The sequence below is a fragment of the Rhinopithecus roxellana genome, chromosome 17, assembly GCF_007565055.1.
Source record: "Rhinopithecus roxellana isolate Shanxi Qingling chromosome 17, ASM756505v1, whole genome shotgun sequence".
Lineage (NCBI taxonomy): Eukaryota > Metazoa > Chordata > Mammalia > Primates > Cercopithecidae > Rhinopithecus > Rhinopithecus roxellana.
In genome coordinates this window covers 72,562,246-72,585,797 of record NC_044565.1, presented here as the reverse complement: position 1 = coordinate 72,585,797, position 23,552 = coordinate 72,562,246, and the positions used below count along the sequence as shown (strand labels likewise).

Below are 23,552 nucleotides of genomic sequence, written 5' to 3'. Positions count from 1 at the left end.
GCTTACACTTACGCCTTGCTTAAATTACTCTGTATTTGTTTGCTTTCGAGGTTCTAAAATCTTTTTTTCTCCAATCCAAAATCTGTTCCCATTAGTAGCTTGCATTCTCATGAAATCCTATCAAGCTTACAAATAGTTAAGAGCCTACAATGGGTAAGATGCTCTATAAATAGCTTATAACTCAGGAAGGAAAAGAAAATAAACAAATGGAAAAGTTAAGAATGAAATACTTAAACAGGGGCTCAAGATGAATTTTCCTCTTGTCTTGCAGAAGGACAGGTTTGGAATGATAAAAATGACTATACCAGTACAGAGTAGGAGAAATAAACACTCAGTGTTCAAGGAAAGAGATTATGGACCATAAGTTTAATATGAATTTCTGTAAGGTAAGGGGTAGGAGGGTATATCCACCTTCATAAACCAATATCCAAAGTGGGCCTCAGGATAAACAAGAGAATAATCCCTTAGGCACAGGACATACATCAGGTATTCAAAGCTGATAGAAGTAACACACAGAGGGGAAGTTGAGAAGACTCTAGCCCTACTGGGTATTTAAAGGCGGGACTGAAGGAAGGAAAGGATAATCCAAAGGACCAAGCTATCAGGAGCTCAGCTGTAACCTGGAAGCTACTAACAGCATAATTGGCAACAGAACATTTTCATATTTTGAGAAAAACTAGGATTTGGTAACTAATTGAAGAAAGAATGAGTCAGGAATGATTCCTGTATTGCACAGAGATAAACTAAGTAATCTCTAAATTTTATGTCAAGTCTAAAATCCTATGCTTCAGGAATCTTTTTCTTAACAGTTAAAAAGGAAAAAAGTCCTTAAGCAGTTTCCACTTTCTAGCATGATGGAGTTAAGACCCTATCGGTCAAATCGTCTCTGTAGAAAACAATGACAAAATTTGGACATAAGATAAAGGTAATCATCAGAAGGTACTAGAGAGGGAGCAGAATCAGACAGACTGGTGGGAGCTCATGTTCACTTGCAAGAAGGAAGATGGAAAGCTCTAAGAGTATGTTCCCTTCTCCAAAGCTTTCAGCCTCGGGCTAAAGGCAGTCCACAGAAAAATATGTGGATACAACACACAACTACAGCAGTGCTGAAAGAAAATGTATGGTCCTGAACACCTGTGTTAAAAAAGGAACATGGTATCAGATCAATGGCTTAAGCTTCAATATTAAGAAACTAAAAAACTTTTTAAAAAGCAAATTAAGCCCAGAGAACATAAAAGTTAGGAAATAATAAAGATAAGAATAGAAATCAGTAAAACTAAAAACAGATTGATGAGGGGAGGGGAAGAAATCAATGAAACCAAAAGCTGATTATTTTAGGGGAGAAGGACAAATCAAAAAAACTGACAAAACTCCAGCTAGATTGAACAAGAAAAGTGAGAAATAAAGGAAGGGATTAACTACAGACTCTTTAAGCATTAAAAAATTAACAAAATATTATTAACAACTTGATGCCTTAGTTTGACACTTCAGTTTGACAACTTAGATAACACAATTTCTTGAAAAGAAAAATTACAAGAAATAGAAGTAAAGAATTCTATAACAACTCAAAAAATTGAGTTTGTAATTAAAAAGACACCCACTAAAGAAAATTCCATGCTTAGATGGCTTCACTGGTGAATTCCTTTAATCATTTAAAGAGGAAATAACATCAGTCCTATACAAACTCTTAACAGAAAACATGCAAGGAGAGAACACTGACCATCTGATTTTATGAGGTCACAAACAGATACGTATCTCACAAGAAAAAAGAACAAAATCCCTAATGAACACAGATATAAGAACCCTTTAAAGCTATTAGCATATTGAATCCAACAACATATAAAAAAGTTAAGTGGAGATAATCCTAGAAATGTAAGGTTAGTTTACCATCAGAGATTAACCAATGCAATTTAACATATTAATAGAACAAGGGAGAAAACTCATCTTATCATTTTAATAGGTACAGAAAAAGCATTAAAACCAAATTCAACACCATTTTATGATAAAAGTCACAGCAAATCAGGAATAGAAGGGAACTCCTCAACCTAATTAAGAGCATCTGTGAAAAATCTACAGTTAGCATTATACTCTACAGTGAAAGGCTCAAGGCTTTCTACCTAAGATCAGGAACATGGCAAGGATGTCTGCTCTCAACACTTCTACTTAACATTTTACTAAAAGAATAGCCACTGCAGTAAGGCAAAAAAACCCAAAAAGTATAAAAGTTGAATATTAAAATTAAAATAATATTTACATACAAGCAATGTGATTATGAATATAGAAACCCTAAGGAACCCACAAAGCAGGCAGAATAGTTGAATTTAGAAAAGTTGCAAGATACAAAACTCAACTGCATTTCTATAAACTGGCAGCAAACAACTGGAAAGTAAAAATTTAAAACAACTCCAAAATAGCATGAATCAAAACTATGCAGAAACAAATCAAATGCAAGTTGTGAAAGACCTTTATATGAAAAACTACAAGTACTGCAAAGGGAAATTAGATTGAATTAAATCACAATAAAAATCTTGAGGATTTTTTGAAGAAATTACCAAGCTTATTTTAAAATTTTAATGGAGAGGAAAAATACTCAAATAGTTGAAAAAAACTTTAAAATAACTGTTGATTTCAATTCTTGCTATAAAATTACAGTATCATGACAGTGTGATATTGATGAAATAACACTTACCGGACAACTAATTTTCAAAAAAGGTGTTAAGTTAGTTCAGTGGATAGTGGGCAGACTTTTCAATAAAAGCTGCTAGAAAACTGGAAAGCTGTATAGAAAAAAAATAAACCTTGACCCTGACTCACAATAAAAATTGAATCAAAATGGGTCATACACAAAGTTAAGAAGTAAGACCATTAAACTTCTTGGGAGAAGAAAATATTTGTGACACAAGGTGAGACAAAGAAAGAACAATAAGAAGAAATGGATTAAAAAGACCTCATGAAGATGAGGTGTGCTCTTTGAAAGACAGGTTTAAAAAAAGTAAAAAGGCAAACCATAGTCTGGGGTAAAAAATTGCAAAAATCATATCTATAAAGAACCTATATCCAGAATTTTCGAAGAACTCTTATAGAGCAATAAAGAAGAAACAACCCATAAAGGAGAAAAGATATGACTAGAAATATCACAAAACATGCTGTATGAATGGCCAATGAGCACATGAGAAGAGGATCAAAATCCCTAGTCTTGAAAGAAATGAAAATTGAAACCACAGTAAGTTGCCACAACAAAGGCACAAAAATAGCTGAAGTCAGAAAGACTGATAATACCTAATGCTGACAAGGATATGGGACACCTGGAACTCTCTCTTACATTACTGGTAAAAATGTAAAAGGGGAAAAATTGTATGGAAGTAAGTTAGAAAGTTAAAGACACATTTACCATATTATCCAGGGGTTTGGGTGCAAAAGGGCACAAGGATACAACTAACTCATCTGTTGTGAGTCACATGACGATATGCAATTTAAAACTGGTTAATTTTATTGAATGTAAGTAATACATTAAAAGTAATAGAAAGGTATGGTAAATAAAACAGCATGGTACTTATGCATAATTAGATCAACAGAAGAGAACAGAAAGTCTGGAAATAGACCCTATAACAAATGGAAATTCAGAATAAAATAAAACCTGATAAAATGTGACATTTTCAAACTAATCAAGAAAAGATTACTTATTCAGAAAAGAGTACCGGGCTGAGTAGCTATTTGGGGCGATAAACAAGAAGTCCCTTTCCTCTAGATTTTTTTGTTTAATAACTTTTTTTTTTTTTTTTAAGACACAGGGTCTTACTCTGCCACCCAGGCTGGAGTGCAGTGGTACAATCATAGCTCAACGTAGCCTTAAACTCCTGGACTCAACTCCTCAGCCAACCAAAAAGCTGGAATTACCATGCCCAGCTCTCCTAGCTTAGACCAGAATAACCATGACAAGTGAAACCATAAAAGCATGATGGAAAAGCTAAGTTTGCTATAAAATCCAGATGACATAAAAGATTAATCAGTTTGCATAAAAACATTATTTCCACTAGAAAAAAAATAACTTAAACAAAGAAAAAGGACAAAAGACAGAGAAAATATTAGCAACTCACCCCAGACAAAATGTTAATATTTCTACTAAGAATTCGTATAACCCAAAAGGATAAAGACTAACATTCCAATAGAAAAATGTCCAGCCTCTGCCGGGCACGGTGCGGCATGTCTGCAGTCCTAGCTACTCGGGAGGCTGAGGCTGGAGGACTGCTTGAGTCCAGGAGTTCTGGGCTGTAGTGCGCTATCCCTATCAGGTGTCTGCACTAAGTTCGGCATCAATATGGTGACCTCCTAGGAGCCGGGGACCACGAGGTTGCCTAAGGAGGGGTGAACCCGCCCAGGTCGGAAACGGAGCAGGTAAAAACTCCCGTGCTGATCAGAAAAATGTCCAGCCTCATCACCTTTAAGAAAAATAAATATGGCCGGGTGTGGTGGCTCACGCCTATAACCCCAGCACTTTGGGAGGCTAAGGCGGGTGAACCACGAGGTGAGGAGTTCAAGAACAGCCTGGCCAACATGGTGAAATCCCGTCTCTACTTAAAATACAAAAATTAGCTGGGTGTGGTGACAGGTTCCTGTAATCCCAGCTACTTGGGGGGCTGAGGCAGGAGAATTGCTTGAACCCGGGAGGCGAGGTTGCAGTGAGCCTAGATTGCACCACTGCACTCTAGCCTGGGGGACAAGAGGCAGACTTCGTCTCAAAAAAATAAATAAATAAATAAATAAATAAAAATAGAAAGGAAAAGAAAGAAAAATAAATATAAACCTACACTGAAATATCTTCTTTATTTAACTATAAGTTTGACAAAGACCCAGGTATTTCATAGCACCATGTTTTTGAGAGTGTAATGAAACAGCATACATATCATTGTTTAAAATATAAATTGATTTAATCCCTATGGATGGATATGGACAATATCTCTCATATTCTGATCCAGGTTTCAACTCTTGCTGATAAATTCAGTTTTATGTGAAATACTGCATAGACAAAGAAAATCACTGCAACATTATTAGTAAGTGCTGAAGACTGGAAAAAATTAAACAGTGGATGGGTTAAAAATATCATGTATCCTTAAATACTATGATATCATTTTAAAATAATGCAGCAACAGATACACTGACATGGAATAATTTCCAACATATATTGCTAAATACTTTTAAAATAATATGAAGAACAGTGTATGTATTTTGTTACACCCATTTCTATTTAACAAAATTAAGTGGAAGAAAACAATCTGCTTGTTCATGCATGCAATAGCTCTGAAAACAACTGCTAACCACTGTTTTGGGGAAACCGAATGACTACAGAGCCAGGATGAGACAAAAATTTATTTTCTGTATACAACTCTTTGTAGCTTTTGATTTTGTACAATGTACCTGTTAGTTATAATACATAAAAATTTAAGTAATTAAACATTTTATTTAAAATTAAATACTTTTATGCCTTGACTCTAGAACTAAATAGACCCGGTTTCATAATTTATTGCCACTCCATAGTATCTATGTGGAACAAGGCAAATTATTTAACATTCTTAAACTCCATTTTCTTTAAGAGGATTATGTTATGATATGCAGTTGTGACCTTTAAATAAGATAATGTACATAAAGTCCCTTACACAGTATTCTGCACACAGCACATAATAACAAATTAAGAGATTCTTTTACCTTTTCCTTCTCCTGAAATTATACCCAAATTGAATTACTCAAATTTTTTTTGACATCTAATTTAAGATAGAGCATGATTAAGAAATACAAACCATTTATCCAAGAGAAGATTTCTTAAAATGATTGGCGGTTTACTTTAGCATGATCCATACACAGTGATATAAGGTTTTTGTTTATATAGTTTTATAATACATGTTCTTAAATAAATTGAAAGTAGACCAGCCAAGCCTGTTAACACAGTATATATAACATTAAAAGAGAACATTTAGTGGTGTCTAGATCCTGACTAAACATGCTTGGCTCTAAAGTTTTATTTTTTAAAAAATTAGCCAGGCATCATTGTGCAAGCTTGTAGTAACAGTTTTAGCTACTCAGGAGGAAGGTGAGGTGGAAGGACCACTTGAGCCCAGAAGTTCAAGACTGTAGTAAGTTATGATCATGCTACTGTACTCTAGCATGTGTGAGAGTGAGACTCTTGTCAAAAAAAAAAAAAAAAAAAAAAAAAAAAAAAAGGCCAGGCGTAGGGGCTCACACCTGTAATCCCAACACTTTGGGAGGCCGAGGCGGACAGATCACGACGTCAAGAGATCCTGGCCAAAAGGGTGAAACCCCATCTCTACTAAAAATACAAAAATTAGCTGGGCGTGGTGGAGCGCATCTGTAGTCCCAGCTACTCAGGATGCTGAGGCAGAAGAATCGCTTGAACCAGGTAGGTGGAGGTTTGAGTGAGCCAAGATCGCACCATTGCACTCCAGCCTGGGCGACAGAGCCAAACTCCATCTCAAAAAAAAAAAAAAAAGTTCGGGGGAGGTTGGTAGAATTCAGTAGTAAAGCCATCTGATCCTGAGCTTTACTTTGCTGGGAGATGTTTTTAATAATTGATTTAATCTCATTACTTGTTATTGGTCTGTTCGGGTTTTCTGTTTCCCTATTTCAATCTTGATAGTTTATATGTTCAAGAATTTATCAATTTCTGCTATGTTTTCCAATTGACTGGCATATAGTAACTCATAATATTCTCTAATGATCTTTTTTATTTCTGTGGGATCAGTTGTAATATCTCATATTACATTTCTAATTTTTTATTAAATTTCTAATTTTTTTAATTTTTTTATTTTTTTTTTGAGATGGAGTCTGGCTCTGCCACCCACACTGCAGTGCAGTGGTGCAATCTCAGCTCACTGCAACCTCCATCTCCTGGGTTCAAGTGATCCTCCTACCTCAGCCTCCCAAGGAGCTGGGATTACAGGTGCCTGCCATAATGTGAAGGGGTGGCCTGCCCCTCCACACTTGTGGGTGTTTCTCGTTAGGTGGAAATGAAAGACTTGAGAAAAGGAATAAAACACAGAGACAAAGTGTAGAGAAAGAAAAGCGGGGCCCAGGGGACCGGCGCTCAGCTTACAGAGGACCCACGCCGGCACCGGCCTCTGAGTTCCCTTAGTATTTATTGAGAATTATCTTAGTCATTAAAAGGATAAGGGAGTGGCTGGACAATAGGATTATTGTAGGGAGGAAATCAGCAGTAAGACATATGAAAAAATCCTTGTAATATGAATAAGTTTAAAGGAAAATGCTGTGCCTTGAGATGTATATGCGACATCTCCATAAACCTTTTAGCAGTATTGCTCCAGCAAGTCCCACCTTATTCCTAAAGGCGGTTTCTCCTCACTCAGTAAACAAGGCACACAATGGGTATTACCCGGAGATGTTCCATTACCCAGGGAAGGGCGGGAGACAAATGTTTTTCTCTTTCTTGAGATTTAAGAGAATGGTGATGACCTTTAACCATAAGCAGCCTTTAGGCACTTGTTTAACAAAGCACATTCTGCACCACCCAAAATCCTTTTAACCTTAAGTCACCACAGCACATGTCTCTTGCAAGGACAAGGTTGAAGGTAAGGTCACAGATTAACAGCATCTCAAATACAGAACTAAATGGAGTCTTTTATGTCTACTTCCTTCTATATAGACATGGTAACAAGCTGATCTCTCGTTCTTTTCCCCACAATAATGCCCGCCTAATTTTTGTATTTTAGTAGAGAGAGGGTTTCATCATGTTGGCCAGGCTGGTCTCCAACTCCTGACCTCAGGTCATCTACCCACCTTGGCCTCCCAAAGTACTAAACGCATGAGCTACTGCACCTGGCCTAATTTTTTTTTTTTTTCATCTTCTCTCTTTGTTACTTAGTCTAATGGTTTATCAGTTTTATTTATCTTTCCAAAAAAATCAACATTCCGTTTCATTGCCCATTCGTATGTTTTAGTCTCTATTTTGTTTAGTTCTGCTCTAATCTTTCTTATATCTTTCCTTTCGCTAATTTTCAGTTTGGTTTGTTCTTGCCTTCCTAGTTCATAGAGGTGCATCAGGTGATTTATTTGAAATCTTTTTACTTTTTTGATGTAGGCATTTACTGCTATAAGCTGCACTCTTACTACTGCTTTTGTTGTATCCTATAGGTTTTGGTATGTTATGTTTCTATTTTCATTTGCTTCAAATTTTTTTTATTTCCTTCTTAATTTCTTCACTGACCCATTGGTCATTCAGAAGCACGTTTAATTTCCAAGTATTGGTACAGTTTCCAAATATCCTCTTGCTATTAATGTCTAACTTTATTTCATTGTGGTCTGACAGGATACTTAACATAATTTCGATCTTTTTAAATTTGCTGAGACTTGTTTTGTGGCCTAACACATGATCTGTCCTGGAGAATGTTTCATGAACTGATGAAAATAATGTACACTCTGTTGCTGTTAAATGAAATATTGTTTAAATACCTGTTAGGTCCACTTGGTCTATAGTGTAGTTTAAATCCAGTATATGTCTTGGTTGATTTTCTGTCTGGATCATCTATCTGTTGCTGAGAGTGAGGTGTTGAAATCCCCAACTATTACTATATTGGGGTCTAAATATAGATATATTTGCTTTGTATATCTGGGAGCTCCAGTGTTTGGGGTGTGTGTGTGTGTGTGTGTGTGTATTGTTATATCCTCTTGCTGAATTGATCCCTTTATCACTATATATTAGTAATTGCCTTCTTTGTCGCTTTTTATGTTGTGGGTTTTTTTTCTTTTTTTAACTTGAAGTCTATTTCATCTGAAACTCTATACCTACTCCTGCTCATGTTCGGTTTCCATGTGCATAAAATTTCGTTCTCAATTCCTTCATTTTCAGTCTATGTGTATCTTTACGGGTGAAGTCAGTTTCTTGTAGGCAGCATATAGTTGGGTCCTGCTTGGTCTTTTTTTAAAAATTCATTCAGCCAGTCTACATTTTTTAATTGGGGGAATTTAAATGCTTTACATTTAAGGTTATTAATAGGTGAAGACTTATCCCCACTACTTTTAAATTGATTTCCAGTTATTTTGTATATCCTTTGTACCTTTCTTCCTGTCTCATTGTTTATCTATGCAATTTGGTGATTTTTCTGTAGTGTTAATGTTTGAGTCCCTTCTCTTTTTCATCTACATATCTGTTCTATCAGTGTGTTTTATCTGCATGTTTTCATAATGCTTAGATATCATTTTTTTACTCCAGATGCAGAAGTAATTAATCATTTCTTTTACAGTCAGTCTAGTGATGATGAATTCCCTCATTTTCACTTGTCTGGGAAAGACTATTTCTCCTTTATTTCTAAAGAATAGCATTGCCAGTTATAGTATTCTTGGCTGGCAGTTTTTTCTTTCAGCACATTGAATATATCATCCCATTCTCTCCTGGTCTGTAAAGTTTCTGCTAAGAAATCTGCCATTAGTCTGATGGGGATTCCCTTTTATGTGATTTGACACCTTTCTCTAGCTGTTTATAGAATTCTCTCTTGACTTTTGAGAGTTCGACCATAAAGTGCCTTGGAGAAGCCCTTTTCAGGTTCAACCTATTTGAAGATCATTGAGCTTCCTGTATCTGGATGTCCATATCACTCCCAAGACTTGGAAAGTTTTCAGCTATTATTTCATTAAGTAGGTTTCAATGCCTTTTTTCACCTCTTCTTCTCCAACTCCCATAATGCAAAAATTGATCACTTAATGGTGTTCCACATGTTCTGTACGCTTTCTTCATTCTTTATTTTGATCTGACTGGGTTACTTGAAAACACATGTTTTCAGGTTCAGAAATTCTTTCTTCTTCTTCATCTAGTTTATTGTTGAAGCTCTTGATTTTATTTTTATTTCATTTACTGAATTTTTCAGTTTTGAGATTTCTGATTCTTTTTATGATATCTACCATTTTCCTGAATTTCTCATTCAGATCATGAATTGGTTCCTGATCGTGTTGAATCCTTTATCTGTGTTCTCTTGTATTTTGCTGAGTTTCCCTAAGATCTTTATTTTGAATTCCTTTTCAAGCATTTGATAGGTTTCCTTTACTTTGTGGTATATTAACTGGAGCATTTTTGTGTTCCTTGGAAGGTATCAAGTTTCCTTGCTTTTTCACATTTCCTGTGTCCTACACTGGTATCTGTGCACACAATAGAACAGCCACTTTTTCCAATTTTATGATATAGCTTGTATATGGAAAAACTTTTTCCTGTAGATATGTTGTATAGTCTCAGTTGGGCAGGGTGCTTTGACTTTGGTTCCGTGCAAGAACAGTAATATAGACTCCATATGATTTCTTCAGCTTTCATCAACATCAGTGGTGTCTACTGAGTGCCTCACTGGCCTAGGCTGCAGCTGTTTGTGGATGCTGTGGTGTGGCTTTACTGGAAGCAAGAATGCTGGGAAGGCAAATGTTTTTTGACCCTGGGGGGTGAACACACGCATGCACACAATGCTCTACCACTAGAAGGGACAGAATTGCTGGCAAGCCCCAGGTGCATGCCATTCTACTCTTAATCTTCTTCTTCTCCCCACTCTTAGCACTCTTAAATTCGTAAAGATGGGAGGGTAGAAGGAAATGTTTTGGAATTTACTTCTCTTCATAAATCAATTGAAAGCTTATGGCATTATTTGTCTTCTCATACTAAAAGACATAGGTGATACATGGTTTTCTTTCCTCTCCTGCTTGATTTCATAAATTTTTTAAAATTAGGGAGAAGAAAAATACACAGCTGCCATTGTCCTTCAAAAACCTCTGTAAGAAGACTTTTAATTATGGATTCAATCTCTATTAGACACATAACTGTGGCTTTTTCATTTTCTGTTGATGTCAGATTTTGTCAGTTGCATTTCTGTATTTTTTAAATCTCATATACACTTTTAAAGTCATTGGCATAATGTTATTCTTAATATCCTGTTGGTATATCTCATGTAGAATCAATCTTGCTACTGGTAATATGTGCCTTCTCTTTTATTTATCAGTCCTCTTAGGGATGTGGCAGTTTTTAAATACTGAGATCTTTGACACATCTTCAATCTGTGGGGTCTATGCTCCGTCCTCTAGAATCTTTGAGGATAGTAACTGCTTCCACCAACATAACATACGGTAGGAGTGATGTTGTTTGAATTCTAAGGCTAGGTCATAAAATACCTTGTAGCTTCTTGCTGGTTCTCAAGTGAGACTGTTCTCTAGGGAAAGCCAGCTGCCATGTAAGAAATCTGACTACCCTGAGATCACTATATGGAAAAGTGGCAAAGAGAAAGATAAAGCTATAAGTACAAAGGCAATTAAAACACAAACAGTTGACCAGGTGCGGTGGCTCACGCCTGTAATCCCAGCACTCTGGGAGGCTGAGGCGGGCAGATCACAAGGTCAGGAGATCAAGAGCATCCTGGTTAACACAGTGAAACCCCGTTTCTACTAAAAATACAAAAAAATTAGTCAGGCATCATCGTGGCGGGTACCTGTAGTCCCAGCTACTCAGGAGGCTGAGGCCGGAGAATGGCATGAACCTGGGAGGCGGAGCTTGCAGTGAACCGAGATAGCGCCACTGCACTCCAGACTGGGTGACAGAGAGAGACTCCATCTCAAACGAAAAAAAAAACAAAAAAAAAAACAGTAAATCAACTACAAACACCTTACTAGTCTATACTGTGAGGGCCTGCCCTTTGCCCTCACAAATCATAAACCATGTCAGTACACTAATAGAGGCATGGTTTAAGAGGGTACATAATTTAAATAAGTAAGAAGTGTTACCTAGGTAAACCACAGAAGTATAAATGTAATTAATGAGGCTGTCAGGAGGATACAGTGGGTACTTCATATACCCATGGGAATAACTGATTTGAATATATTTATAATCTTTCCCCTCCCTTATTTCACATTAAGTAGCAAGCTGAGAAAGGAGGCCATTTATTTTTAACATGCAGTGCTGAAATATCCCTACTTCTCCAACACACAGTGAACATGCTGTATTCCTAGCCATTTAAAATAAACATTTCCAGGAACTTTAATATTATATTACACAAGCAAAATAAAAAGACTTTTAAAAAAATTTAAAGTTATAGATTGGGAAGTTCAGAAAGTACTAGCACCTAGTATAATGAATGCTTGGAACCTAGGTATTCAATTAATATTTACTACATGCATATCAATCAATTAGTCAATGTCAAGTAGTTTATCAGCACAGACCAGTTTCTGGCCGAAATCACAAGTACTACCTGCAATAAAAAGTTACTAAACTATTAATTCATATTCTTCAATGTGGTGGTCCTCAGATACTATATATCCATTTCCTTGAGAACAGTTTATTTTCTCTTTCAGCGTAAGATTTTTTAAAAAGAGATTAAAATGAAGTTATCTGCCATAACAGATCCACTAAAGACAAAAGAACCTGAGATTGTTTCTAGCCCAATGAGGAAAAAAATGGAATTGCTTTAATGCTTACGTCAGTTTTACAGCAAAATGAATAAGCCACTTAAAATAATGTATGAATAACCTACCAAATCCAGGAACACTTTTGAGACTGGCTTTGAGGCAAATTTTCTCCAATCTGAGGTAGCTATATCTCATCAGACAATTCCACAGGAACATCCAGTCCATTCTTGTCCGATGGTTCATTATAATGACACTTCTTTCTCCAGGAACAAATGCATCGCCAGTTATAATCACTTTTACACCAAACATGGTCTCCAATAATGCCTAAGAAAATAATGCAGATATAGAGAAAAAATATGATTTTCCATAGGTAAGTTTTATCATGCCCTATAAATAAATCTTAAGATTTCTAATATACAAAAGTTAGTATTTCCCATGATCCTTGCTTCTATAATAAAAAATTGGGTGGTGACGTTATCTAGAAGAGTAAGAATATCAAGCACTATTTCTATTTTAAGTTTCTGTGATTTCCTAATTTAAAAAATGCTAATTGTCCTTGAAATCAAGATACCTTATTAAGTAAAAAGAAAGTATAAAAGGTGTATATCAAGATTCTACTGTGTAATATTTTAAGGATATAGATATGTAACATTATTACCTTTTTTCTAGAAAGAATAGTCAAAAAGAATTAGCACTGAGTACAGGGGAAAAAAAATCCCAGAAAGTTAAACTGTTCACTTTATAGCTTCCTGTACTATGATGTTTTAAAAACAAAAACATAGATCTTACTTATTTTGACACTATATAAAGAAAAAATTAACTATACATCTACTAAAATACTACAAGCCTTAGTACCTGGAACACAGTAATGTTCAAATATTTGCTGAATTTGCTTAATTCACTTTTCTGATGGGCCAGGTATACAATACATATGAAATATTTAGAAAAACAATATATTACAGACTTACGAGTTCTTGAAAGTAAAATAACAGATTATAATAAAACCTGATTATTGATTTCAAACTCTTATTTGAATTCTCAAATTATTCACATGTAACAAATTTACTAGTTAATATTTGACTTATTAATAAAGAGAGAAATTTATCTAAAGGCAAATATACAGTACAGAATCAAAAGTTCTCTTGGCGAATATCATGATAATCTTAAACAAGGTACACCCAACAGACAAACTGTGGTGTACTCATATAATGGAAAAATGATACAACAATGAAAGTAGATGAACTACAAGTACCTACAGCAACATGAAAGATACACAGAAGCATAATTTTGAGAGACAGCAAAACAAAAATATATACCATAAATGTCAATATACAAGACTTTCTAAAAGATTAAGATATTTTAAAGATGATTATATAGATGCTAAAATTATAAAGAACAAGAAGAAAATAACTATCTTAAAAGTCAGATGAATAACTATTTCTACCAAAAGGAGGGTGTTTTGATTGGAAGTCTAGGTAGCTTGCTGGAGAGCTGACAATGCTGTATTTCTTGACCTAGTTGATAGTTACACTCAAAATTTTTCATTAAATTGTACATTTGTGTTTTAATAACTTTCTGGTATGTTTGCTACACTTCACACACAAGAAAAGCATTTTTTAAAAAATGAAATAGGAAACAGTAAGACTTTGAAAAACATAACAGGATCAATAAAACACAGGTTCAAAATAATACTAGCTAAAGAAATATACTAGACAATAAAAAGAAATTAGAAAAGTTGTATGTCCAAATTGCTACAGAGTCAAGGTGTTAACATCTTGATACAAAATCATTTGGACTAAGTAGCTACAGATATCCCATAGGTCCTCATTAAGTTACTTTCCCACAGTTGAGGTTCACTTTCAGCATGGGTATTTAATCCAGTACCTATTATGTCCTAGAAGGATGGCCTCCAAGAGGTCAATAAAAATGTATTCCTCTTAAGCTGTATATAAAGATATGTCAATGTGTACACATACTTTGTTAAGTAAAATGCTTGCAGTTTTCATCAGATTTTCAAAAGGGTCTATAACTGCTCAACTAATTATAACCCCTACTCTAAAAAGTCCCTTGAAAGTGAAATACCTACATGTAAGACGTCCTGGTAAAAAGGATCATGGCAGAGTCCTCCAGGCTTGGACCCACAGCAAAAAATATCATTTTTTTTTCTTTTGAGATGGAGTCTTGCTCTGTCGCCCAGGCTGGAGTGTAGTGGCGTGATCTTGGCTCACTGCAACCTCCGCCTCCTGGGTTCACGCAATTCTCCTGTCTCAGCCTCCCGAGTAGCTGAGATTATAGGCACCCGCCCACCACGCCCAGCTAATATTTTGTATTTTTAATAGTGACGGGATTTCACCATGTTGGCCAGGCTGGTCTTGAACTCCTGACCTCGTGACTCGCCCAACTCGGCCTCCCAAAGTGCTGGCATTACAGGTGTGAGCCACCGCGCCTGGCCAAGAGTTAAAAATCTTAAGCCTATAAATCCCAAACTTCATATCTAACCCTATATATGCAATCTCTAACATATGATACCTATGGACTCCAAACAATCCTTTGCTTTTCATTATGAAAAATAACAAAATTTAAAAATCCAAGACTGGGATGGGTGTGGTGGCTCACACATGTAATCCCAGCACTTTGGGAGGCTAAGGCAGGAAGATCGCTTGAGGCCAAGAGTTCAAAACTAGCCTAGGCAACATAGCAGGACTCCAGCTCTACAAAAAATTTTTAAAAGCTAGGCATTGTGGCACATGCCCAGAGCCTTAGCTACTCAGGAGGCTGAGGCAGAAGGATTGCTCAAGTCCAGGAATTTCAGGTTACAGTGAGATCTAACCGCACCACTGCACTCCAGCTGGGCAAGAGAATGTTGTCTCAAAAAAAAAAAAAAAAAAACCGCCGGGCGCGGTGGCTCAAGCCTGTAATCCCAGCACTTTGGGAGGCCGAGACGGGCGGATCACGAGGTCAGGAGATCGAGACCATCCTGGCTAATACGGTGAAACCCCGTCTCTACTAAAAAATACAAAAAACTAGCCGGGCGACGAGGCGGGCGCCTGTAGTCCCAGCTACCCGGGAGGCTGAGACAGGAGAATGGTGTGAACCCGGGAGGCGGAGCTTGCAGTGAGCTGAGAGCCGGCCACTGCACTCCAGCCTGGGCAGCAGAGCAAGACTCCGTCTCAAAAAAAAAAAAAAAAAACACCACCACCACTACCACCAAGACCAGGTGTCCAGGAACATCTCATATAACATGACATTCTCTCCTTTGATATCCAGCATTCTATCAGAATATGCCTGAAAGTTATAAATAACCTTTTGGGCAGCCAAGATCTCAAGTCCACATTAATCAGTTGTAATACCAGATGAGACATATCCAGTCAACCTTATTTACAGCTCCTGCAAAGGCAGAAAAACAAATATACTACACAGAAATAAAGTTGTAATATCTATAAAGAACTCCAGAATTCAAATAATCCAGAGTAAAAGACTGGGAAAAAAGACACTATTCTCATATTTCTCATGTTTATTTTATTTCTAGTATAGGAGAGGGATAATAGTGTCAACAGTAATAAATCTTACAAAATTTTATAATGCATTGTTTCTTATATTGAAGAGTAACAATTCTGATAATTTTTACCTAATTGGTCAAAGATTTCTCTGTGTATTATTTAATAGAAATATGGAAGCATTTTCCAAGGATCTTTTATATACCACTACTTACTATGTCCAAGTGTTCCATCGTGTATAAAAACACAAAGATGAGAGTGGTTCCTCTCAAGATGACAGAGAAAGTTTTGCCATCATGCCTGCTGCTCTCACTCTCATTTATCATTCTGATGGATCTTTATTTAGTCTGAGGTAATAACAACTCATCTCCCCATCTGCTTTTGCTTTTCAGGCTCAGCTTAGGTCTGGTTCCCCAAATCTACTTGAGGCTTTGCAATCCCAACTCATTCTTCAAGACACTGAGCACCCACTTTGTTAAGAGCAACAGTACAAACAAAAATCACATTCAGCAATCTATGTTTATTGAACACCTGTTTTATGCTAGGACTGGAATGGTATCAAAAGATCAGAAGGCTGTGGAAGAAACTTGTGCCCTAGGTAGACAGTTAGAAAATGACCTCTAAATTCCTAAGGCATGATTTATGGTGAAAGAACAGAACTCCAAGTAATTTTCATAATCCCAGGTAGTAATCAGACTGTTTGGTTAGAGTTAAAATTTTGAGAAGCAAAAACTGCTCTGAGCACATGCTGAGTTTGACCCTTACAATATTGATTATGTTGAACAGAACTGTCCAAAAATGAAAGGAACAAAGACATGCACTCCAAATTATAGAAACATTCAAACAAAGACTGAATGGTCACCCTGCAGATTGTTCTTGAAGCGATTCTTGCCCACAGAGTTAGGTTAGACAAAGTGACCTCTAAGTCTCATCTAATTCTAAGATTCTAAAACACTTCACTGCTATGCCTCTTTTAGCACAGAAAATGTGCTCCTTAAAAATAGTAAGACAAGAAAAATCTTGCCAACGAAATCATTTTAATCCACAAGAGAAACTTAACGAAAGAGAAGATCATTTTGTGACTATTTTTGTGAAGCAATAATTAGTTTAAGTGCATTTATCCTAATTTATTTTTAGCGGAAAATTATTTTTAACTGTTTGGGATTGCTTAAAATAAAGTACATCAATAAGGGATAAGAATAAATTTCAGATTAAATTCATTCTGGGCCGGGCGCGGTGGCTCAAGCCTGTAATCCCAGCACTTTGGGAGGCCGAGACGGGCGGATCACGAGGTCAGGAGATCGAGACCATCCTGGCTAACACGGTGAAACCCCGTCTCTACTAAAGAAATACAAAAACTTAGCCGGGCGATGTGGCGGGCGCCTGTAGTCCCAGCTACTTGGGAGGCTGAGGCGAGAGAATGGCGTAAACCCAGGAGGAGGAACTTGCAGTGAGCTGAGATCCGGCCACTGCACTCCAGCCTGGGAGACAGAGCAAGACTCCGTCTCAAAAAAAAAAAAAAAAAAAAAAAAAAATAAATTCATTCTGAATTTAAAAATAATATATTTTATTATTGCTTAAAAACTCCTTTAGCTCGCTGTACAAGTATGAGATAAAAGGCGATTAAAGACACCCTTGATAGTTCTTCTCTGTTTCTTTCAACAGAGACATTCACTATCTCAAAACTAGGATATCAATTTTTCTGTAACCTAGCTATAAGGAATTCAACATCTATACATTTCTTAACTAAAAAAACGTTCTCTGCCTGATACGCTGTAACTAGTAAACTAAACAGCTGAGTGACAGCAGTTTTCCAAATGTATACTAATTTTTTACTAGTACTGTGGTAGTTAAATCTTACCTATGTGTTAAACTGTCCAAACAGCTAATAAGACAAAAGTTAGGAATAGGTGAAATTATCTTTGAAAATCTCCTAGGATGGTACATCTCAAAAGATCACACTATCAGTAAGTCCAGCTCGGCCAATCTTCTCCCAAAATTGTACTATATTGCTATTACCCTACCTGACCATCAGACAAAGTGATTGGTTTGTATATTGTTTAAAAATATCTATCTTTAAACATAAGAATCATACTCAGTAGAGAACCACTCATACTTCCCATTTCATCTCATATGAAGCAGAAAAAATTCATTCTCTTCTCTGCCCACTCTTCCCTTACCTATCTTAGTGTATATAATTGAAACTGTACAAATACTGTGGGTGTATAATGTAATTCTGCAGTAATAGTAATGCTACTAATATTAATAACAGTAGAAATAGCTATTGCAGAATTTGTTTAGTAACTTGTCCTATGAATACCAGCATTTCTTCCAGAGTAAGTTTTAACTGTGTACATGGCTGCCCAGAAAAAAAAAGATATTTCCCAGATTCTACTACAGTTTTTAGCTGCTCTTACCAGTAGAGTAAGCAAAAGTGATATGTGCAACTTGCTATGTACTAGACACGTGAGTCACTGATATAGAAAGAAAGCATTTGCTCTGGACTTCCTCCAGAGTGGGGCAAAGAAGTGGCAGTGACCCAGTCTTGACCAAATACAAGAAGACATTATACCAGGCTGGAGGCCAAGCTAGGTGGATTAATAGGATAGAAGACATCTGAACCCTTGATGACATCAGGACCCTTTGATGACATCAGAGACCATAGGTACCTTGCCAGCCTGGACCTGTAAGTCAATACAGTTCTACTGTATTTGAGCTACTATATTTTGAATTTTCTTTAAAACACCAGTTTAGCCTAAAATATAAAAGCAAAACTAAAACTAAAACTAAAATTAATATAATACCAAATATTTACTGTGTATCTACCAAATGGCAAGCATTATACTAAAAAGGCTATATATTTATTATCTCGTTTAATCATTACAATGACTTTCTGATATAGGTAGGTAGTATTAAGATCCCTTTTTATAGAGACGAAGAAACAAAAGCTTACAGAGAGGCTAAGGAGCTTAGCCAAGTTCAAATGACTAGAAAGTGGGAAGGCCAATAGTGAAACCAAATACCTGTCTGCAATGTCTGTGAAAATAAGCACCCTGCTTATGCTCGCTCTCCAAAAATTAGTGACTGGACACTGTAAAAGCATTACAATTATATTAATTTTTACCAATTCTCAGAACTCTCAAGGTTTTGGCAGAAAGATTCAACAAAAATGTGTGGTTCATAATTAAAAGATCATATACTACAGAAAACTGATGACATTTAGAAAATGACGTACAGTAACAATACATGACTATTACAAAAAATCATTTACCTCTGAATGTTTGCTTTACAATCAGATATACAATTCTGAATCTAGAATAGATCTCAAAGATCATTTACTCCAATTTATTTTACAGATGATGAAACAAACACTAAAAATAGTTATATAAATGACACGAAAACAGTCAAATGTCTGTTTTGTAAAATCAGACAGTAGGAAATGTCTCTGATTTTACGATGACAGTAACATTACTTAGCATACAGTTTGTAGATGATGTTTTAGAAGTATCTACTTGTGATGATTAATATTATGTAAACTGAACAGTATTCTTATTTTACTTAATATATGTATATAGAGAAATACCTTGTAAATAGAGAGTGATAGTGGTTAAGCAACAACATAAAATGAGTATTTTATGGTAAATGGTATATATTTAGGGTTGCAATGAAACACTGGGCTTCATATCATTAAAGCTAATTTAAAAATGTAACTCTAAAAATTAATGGTCTGGGAAGTCAACTTCTGTCCTCTAAAAGAAAAAGAGTTTTAGTCAAATGAAAGCCAGAAAAGAAATTAGTCAACTCTGTTAATTGACAATTAGGATAAGACATTTTAGGTAGAGGACTATTATCTTCACAAGGACAGAGATCGTATCTGTCCTGTTCATCACTGCATCCTAGCAAAATGCTAGGTACATGGTAGACAATAACAAGTTGCTGGATGAACATTAAGAGATCCTGCCAACTACTCTTGCAATCCAATCACAAAACAAAGCATACTTACATTAAAAAAAGCAAGAAGAAATTTTGCCTAAAAGACCAGCCCTAACAGAGTAAGAGGTACTAGACATCATCCAGCTGACTTAAAGGAAAATATGGCTATAATTAATAAATAGATGAGAAATCTCAGGAAAGTAACAGAACCAATAAAGAACCCTTTTCAAAATAAATTCCAGAACTTAATAGTATTTTAAATAAAAATTCACTAGATGAACAAACACCAGATTAAACATGATAGAAGAAATGGTCATTGAGCTTGAAAACAGATAAATAGAAATCATTCAATATGAAAAATACAGGGGAAAAAATACAGGGGAAGAAAAGGAAGAGAGCCTTTGTGACATATGTGACAAGATAATCAATCTAACATACATATAACTGTAGTTCCCAAAATGAGGAGAGAGAGAATAAGGCAGAAAAAAATGTGAAAAAAATAATGGTCTAAAATTTCCCAGTTTAAAAAAAAAACAAAAACCAACCAACCTATAGATCTAAGAAGCCCAATGGAACAAAGCAAAACACATTCAGCCCTCTACATCCTTGGGTTCTGCATTTGTGAATTCAACCAATCATGGGTCAAATATATTCATGGGAAAAAAGGATGGTTGAGCCTGTACTGAGGATGCACACACTTTTTTTTCTTGTCATTATTCCCTAAGCAATACAATTCCCTGACAGTAACAACTACTTACATAACATTTATGTTGTATTTGGTATTATAAGCAATCTAAAGAATATATAAAGCATACAGAAGGATATGCACAGTATATGTGCAAATACTGCAGAGACTTGAACATCCATGGATTTAGGTATCTCTCAGGGGTAGGGGGCTCTCTAGTACAAGCAGATAGTCTCCTCTGGTGTGTAACTTACCGCAGGTAGGGTGAGCCATGTTGCCACAAGGCGGTTGTTGATCCAGCGATACCAAGACGGGTTTACAAACATCAAAGGTAAAAAGGGACCCAGCATGAAAATGCTTCCAAAAAAGCTTCCCCAAAACAGAGTCAGTATAAAGTAAATCCCTTTCCATGACGCCATGATTCTGAAAGATACAAAAAAAAAAAAAAGGATATATTTTGTTACTATACATTTAACGGCTCGAATTCAATTTCAGGATGATGGAGCATAAAATGATCACTAATTTTAGGGCTACAGAAAGGCTCTAATAAACAATATAAGAGGTGACCCTCCTATATGCTCTACTGGTCTAACAAGTTGCCAGTACATTAGAAATTGATATTCTCTGGTCAGGTGTGATGACTTACGCCTGTAATCCCAGCACTTTAGGAGGCTGGGGGGGCGGATCACTTGAGGCCAGGAGTTCGAGACCAGCCTGGCCAACATGGTGAAACACTAAAATACATCTCCACAAAAAATACAAAAATTAGCCAGGTGTGGTACTGTGCCTGTAATCCCACCTACATGAGAGGCTGAGGTAGATGTTACAGTGAGCCGAGATCGCACCACTGCACTCCAGCTGGGATGACACAGTGAGACTGTTTCAAAAAAAAGAAAGTGATACTCTCAACAGAGCAAATATCCGACCTCCAAAAAGAGTTATCTAGTTTAAGAAGCCTTTTTTTAAATCATAAAACCATGTATTTTCCTTTCTAAGGTGTTATCTAACACAAACTCATAAAATATTCCAGAGTGTTTTCCTATCCAGAACTAGAAGCAATTGACTAAAAACTACAGACAAGTTTCCCAAGTTGAGTATAACAGTCCCCACTGTGGATCCATTCCAAGACCCCCAGTGGATGCCTGAATCACAGACTGTATTAAACCCTTCATATACATTACATACATACCATGATGAAGTTTAACTTACCAATTAGGCGTGGTGAGAGATTAATAATAACTATTATTAATAAAGTATTATTAAGTAAAATAAAGGCTCCCTGAACACAAGCACTGCTATACCTCGACAGTCAATCTGATCACAGAAACAGCTATTAAGGGACTAACAGGCAGGCAGGATAGCATATATTGCATCAACGCACTGGACAAAGGGATAATTCACATCCTGAATGCGACAGAGAGGCATGGCATCAGATTTCATCCCGCTACTCAGAATGGTACACAAATTTAAAATCCATCAGTTGTTTATTTCTGGAATTTTCCATAAAACATTCAAACCACAGTTGACTTTGGGTAACTCAAACTGCGGAAAGCAAAACTGTGGCTAAGGAGGGGACTACTATACACCTAAAAACAATGGCAAGTTAGCAGAGTACACTGAAATGTTTTAAAATCCAGAAATATTAATTCTTTATATTAGAATCTGAAAATAACATCTTGGGTACTTGGTTTTTAATTGGCTTTTTATGAGTTGAAGGGTTAAGTAGAACTTAGACTCTTCACTGGCTATTTCCAAAGGATTACCGTAGGGGGTCCTCATAACCAGAACATCATACTGATGTTTTAAAATAAATGCTTGTTGGAAACATAGTCTAATATGAATAAACATTTGATTTTACAACTTAAACTATGTTAGAGAAAAACTGTGTTTTGCCTCAGAATAAAATTGTTAGAAACACTGAAATGATGAAAAAAAAAACGGCCTTAAAATCTATGTAGCAAAAAGGTATCTCAGAGATCAAGACCTCTGAATATTTTGGAAACAGAATACATTTTCAAATGTCATGGTGCTTTTTAAAAATATCAGACAAACAACAAAACAGGTCAAATCCCTTAAAACACACAACCAAGACTGACTACTAAATTTTGTTTGTTTGTTTGTTTTAAGGCGGCGTTTCACTCTGTCGCCAAGCTGCAGTGCAGTGGCGCGATCTCGGCTCACTGCAAGCTCTGCCTCCCGGGTTCAAGAGGTTCTCCTGCCTCAGCCTCTGGAGCAGCCAGGATTACAGGCGCGCACCACCATGCTCATCTAATTTTTGTATTTTTAGTAGGGACAGGGTTTCACCCTGTTGGCCAGGGTGGTCTGGATCTCTTGACCTCATGATCTGGTCGCCTCAGCCTCCCAAAATGCTGGGATTACAGGCGTGAGCCACTGCGCCTGACGGACTACTATTTTTAAATTTCTACTGATACTTGACAGTACCGTGTACAAAATCCTTCAAAGTACAAACTGAATAAATATCAACTAAGAGCTGGCTTTTTGCTAAACTCTAGATCTAAACTTTTAAGAGGTGGGGTAATGGAGTAACAATGGTAGAGAAAAAGACTACTGGAAAGCAGCAGGCTGAACAATTCCCAGAGCTCACACATGGGGCCTGGAGTGGTCTGTTACCACCTATCCTCAACTTTGCTTTCTCTGAGGCTCAGGTCCTCCTCTTTGCATTAATGACACTATAGCTAGCTTCTCCCCAGAAAAAAGAAAAAAAAAAAAACACCCCTATAAACATCTAAATTTGGTATTCTCAATGCCTACTTCCTTTTATACACCCACCCCGCCCCCCAGTCCTGCAATGCTGCTGCTCTATTTGAAACCCCTGTAACTACCTTTATCTAATGTTTTTTTTTCTTCTGCCAATTAGTGATTAGCTAGCTCTATGTTTAGACACTCACCCCTCAACTCCCTGCAGAGCTACACTTCACGGTGTATCCATATATAATGCTTCCCCCATCAAGGCTCTGGCATGCTTCTTCCTCACCAATTTCTGATTTGATGTGATTAACAGAAAAAAAATATAAAGTAAC

The 23,552-nt window shown here is 36.4% G+C and overlaps 1 protein-coding gene across 4 annotated transcripts in view; it reads right to left on the bottom strand.

Moving 5' to 3' along the window:
• Positions 1–23,552, bottom strand: part of LCLAT1 (lysocardiolipin acyltransferase 1) — a 223,291-nt gene that overhangs the window by 111,343 nt on the left and 88,396 nt on the right. For all 4 annotated transcript variants that reach the window (XM_010384430.2, XM_030921701.1, XM_030921698.1 and 1 more), the window contains 2 exons: positions 20,766–20,934; positions 12,522–12,720 (listed from right to left, as the gene is read on the bottom strand). In XM_010384430.2, the coding sequence (XP_010382732.1) occupies positions 12,522–12,720; positions 20,766–20,930 (364 nt within the window). In that variant the 5' untranslated portion in view covers positions 20,931–20,934. The remainder of the gene's footprint in view (positions 1–12,521; positions 12,721–20,765; positions 20,935–23,552) is intronic.